The sequence below is a fragment of the Mandrillus leucophaeus genome, unplaced genomic scaffold, assembly GCF_000951045.1.
Source record: "Mandrillus leucophaeus isolate KB7577 unplaced genomic scaffold, Mleu.le_1.0 Scaffold257, whole genome shotgun sequence".
Taxonomy (NCBI): Eukaryota; Metazoa; Chordata; class Mammalia; order Primates; family Cercopithecidae; genus Mandrillus; species Mandrillus leucophaeus.
In genome coordinates, this window is record NW_012102665.1 from 1,727,932 (window position 1) to 1,730,125 (window position 2,194).

Consider the following 2,194-nt stretch of genomic DNA (forward strand, 5'->3'; position numbering starts at 1 on the left):
TCGCCCGGCTAGCTTTTTGTATTTTTTAGTAGAGACGGGGTTTCACTGTGTTAGCCAGGATGGTCTTGATCTCCTGACCTCATGATCCGCCCGTCTCGGCCTCCCAAAGTGCTGAGATTACAGGCGTGAGCCACCGCGCCCGGCCTTATTCCTATAAGGAAATATGTAGCGGTAGGATTTTTTTTCAGGTCTTTCTGACTCAGGTGATGGCAGCAGGATTTTGTTGGAATGCCCCACACGGGCCAGGATTTTACTGTGAATATATTTATACAATGCCTCTCCCACGAAGGAGAAAAGAACATTGAACATAAGGAGCAAGAAAGTTTAACGACAAATGCAAGTTTTCTTTTCCTTCTTCATTGAGGATAAAAAGTAAATTTTCCAAATCTTCACTATATTTTCCAGGAAGGTCTCTTTTATTCTGCGTTTTCTAGTTTGGAATTCAAGATGTAGAAAGCGGTGCTATTTCACCTTAAATCACTCCTGTGGGCCTCTGGTAGACCTGGTGTTCACTGGAAACTGAAGTGTCAGCGACTGGAAACGGAGTGACCATCTCTTCCTGGTCTACCTTCCCAGCTTTAGCACTGACAGTCCCGTGCCCCGGAAACCCCTCAGTCTCAGGCAGTCGGGGGTGGCTGCTGGCCCTACTGGAAATCCCCAAGGCTGCAGCCACAGCAAGGCTAGAGATAGGAGCAGGTAAGCGTGGCTGCTGCCAGCACGGGCTTGGGGACAAAGGGTGCAAGGACTGCCTTGCCTGCATGACTCTACCCGTGTGGCTTTGAACACATTATCTTTTCTCTCTCAGACTCTCTTTCCACGGAAAAGAATAATAGAAACTACCAGGCGGGGTCATCGGAGGGTGAAGTCAGAACGTCTGTATCAAGGACTAACAAGGCCCCTGTCATGTCCAACCCCGTCAAAGGCTCTAGAGGGAGAGCTCACAGCAGCATGACACAGTCACACCCCAAAACGGCTCTTTCTTCGGCGGCTCAGTTTCAATGGAAAGTCAAACTTGGAAACTTTACAAACGGGATCCTAAATAGGACATTTTAACACTCCAGTACTTTAGGATATGGGCAGTAGAAACAGAATTGTTTTAAATCAAGTGAATTTCTTAGATTCATCAGAAGTATGTGAATTAGAGTTACAGGACTATTAATAAAACAATTCTATTCCTCAATCATAAGAATGTGTTTTGAAATCTTACCGTCTTCAGGAACGGTATAATTTGCATATTCTGGGAAATAGTCTTCAATTTTTGATTTCCCTGCCAAGACTTTTTCTGCCAGCATATCTTGTTTGTTCAAGAACAAGATGATAGAAATGGTCCGTAACCACCTGAAAAAGGAAAAATAAACGAACACAGTTCACATACACTAGTATATGAAAGCGCCTCTAACAAGAAGTTGCTAAATTAAAAGAATACCATCATTCTCCTAAAATTGTATAGGATTCAAGAAAGTTCAGTACACCAGTATCCTCATTCCATCTGTAAACAATGATAAACAAATATAGGTACAGGTTGAGCAGCCCTAATCCAAAAACACAAAATCCGAAATACTTCAAAATCTAAAACTTCTTCAGCACTGACATGATGCTCAAAGGAAATGCTTGTTGGAGCACTTCACACTTTGGATTTTCATATTAGGGATGCTGGACTAGTAAGTATAATGCAACTATTCCAAAACAACACCACCACCAGAAATCTGAAACACTTTTGGTCCCAAGCATTTTGGCTAAGGGATACTCAATCCATAGTTAAGCACTTTCTAATTCAGTGCCATAGGGAATATAAATTTATTGGAACCAAAGCTAAGATTTACTTATGTAATGAGTTCACTTGGATTTCTGTGATGTCATTTACCAATAAAAGGTGGGAAAACTCACATTAGAAGTGAAAATGTTAACAACAACAGAATAATATATGACTCATTAGCTAATAACACAGAGCTTAAAGTGCAGCTGGCTTGGTTCTTCCGCCTCCATCACTTCAAAGGAATCAAGCTAACTGATTAGTCTACAGGAATCTTACTACCAATTAATAACACAAATTAGTCTACAGGAATCTTACTACGAATTAATAACACAATCTGGCCAAGTTTACAAACGGGATCCTAAATAGGACATTTTAACACTCCAGTACTTTAGGATATGGGCAGTAGAAACAGAATTGTTTTAAATCAAGTGAATTTCT

At 41.2% G+C, this 2,194-nt stretch overlaps 1 protein-coding gene across 1 annotated transcript in view; it reads right to left on the minus strand.

Moving 5' to 3' along the window:
* GNAL (guanine nucleotide binding protein (G protein), alpha activating activity polypeptide, olfactory type) overlaps nucleotides 1-2,194 on the minus strand; it is a 164,520-nt gene that overhangs the window by 5,589 nt on the left and 156,737 nt on the right. Inside the window, exons 9-10 of the mRNA XM_011983932.1 lie at nucleotides 1,208-1,338; nucleotides 649-722 (exon numbers count right to left, since the gene is read on the minus strand). Of these exons, the coding sequence (XP_011839322.1) occupies nucleotides 649-722; nucleotides 1,208-1,338 (205 nt within the window). The remainder of the gene's footprint in view (nucleotides 1-648; nucleotides 723-1,207; nucleotides 1,339-2,194) is intronic.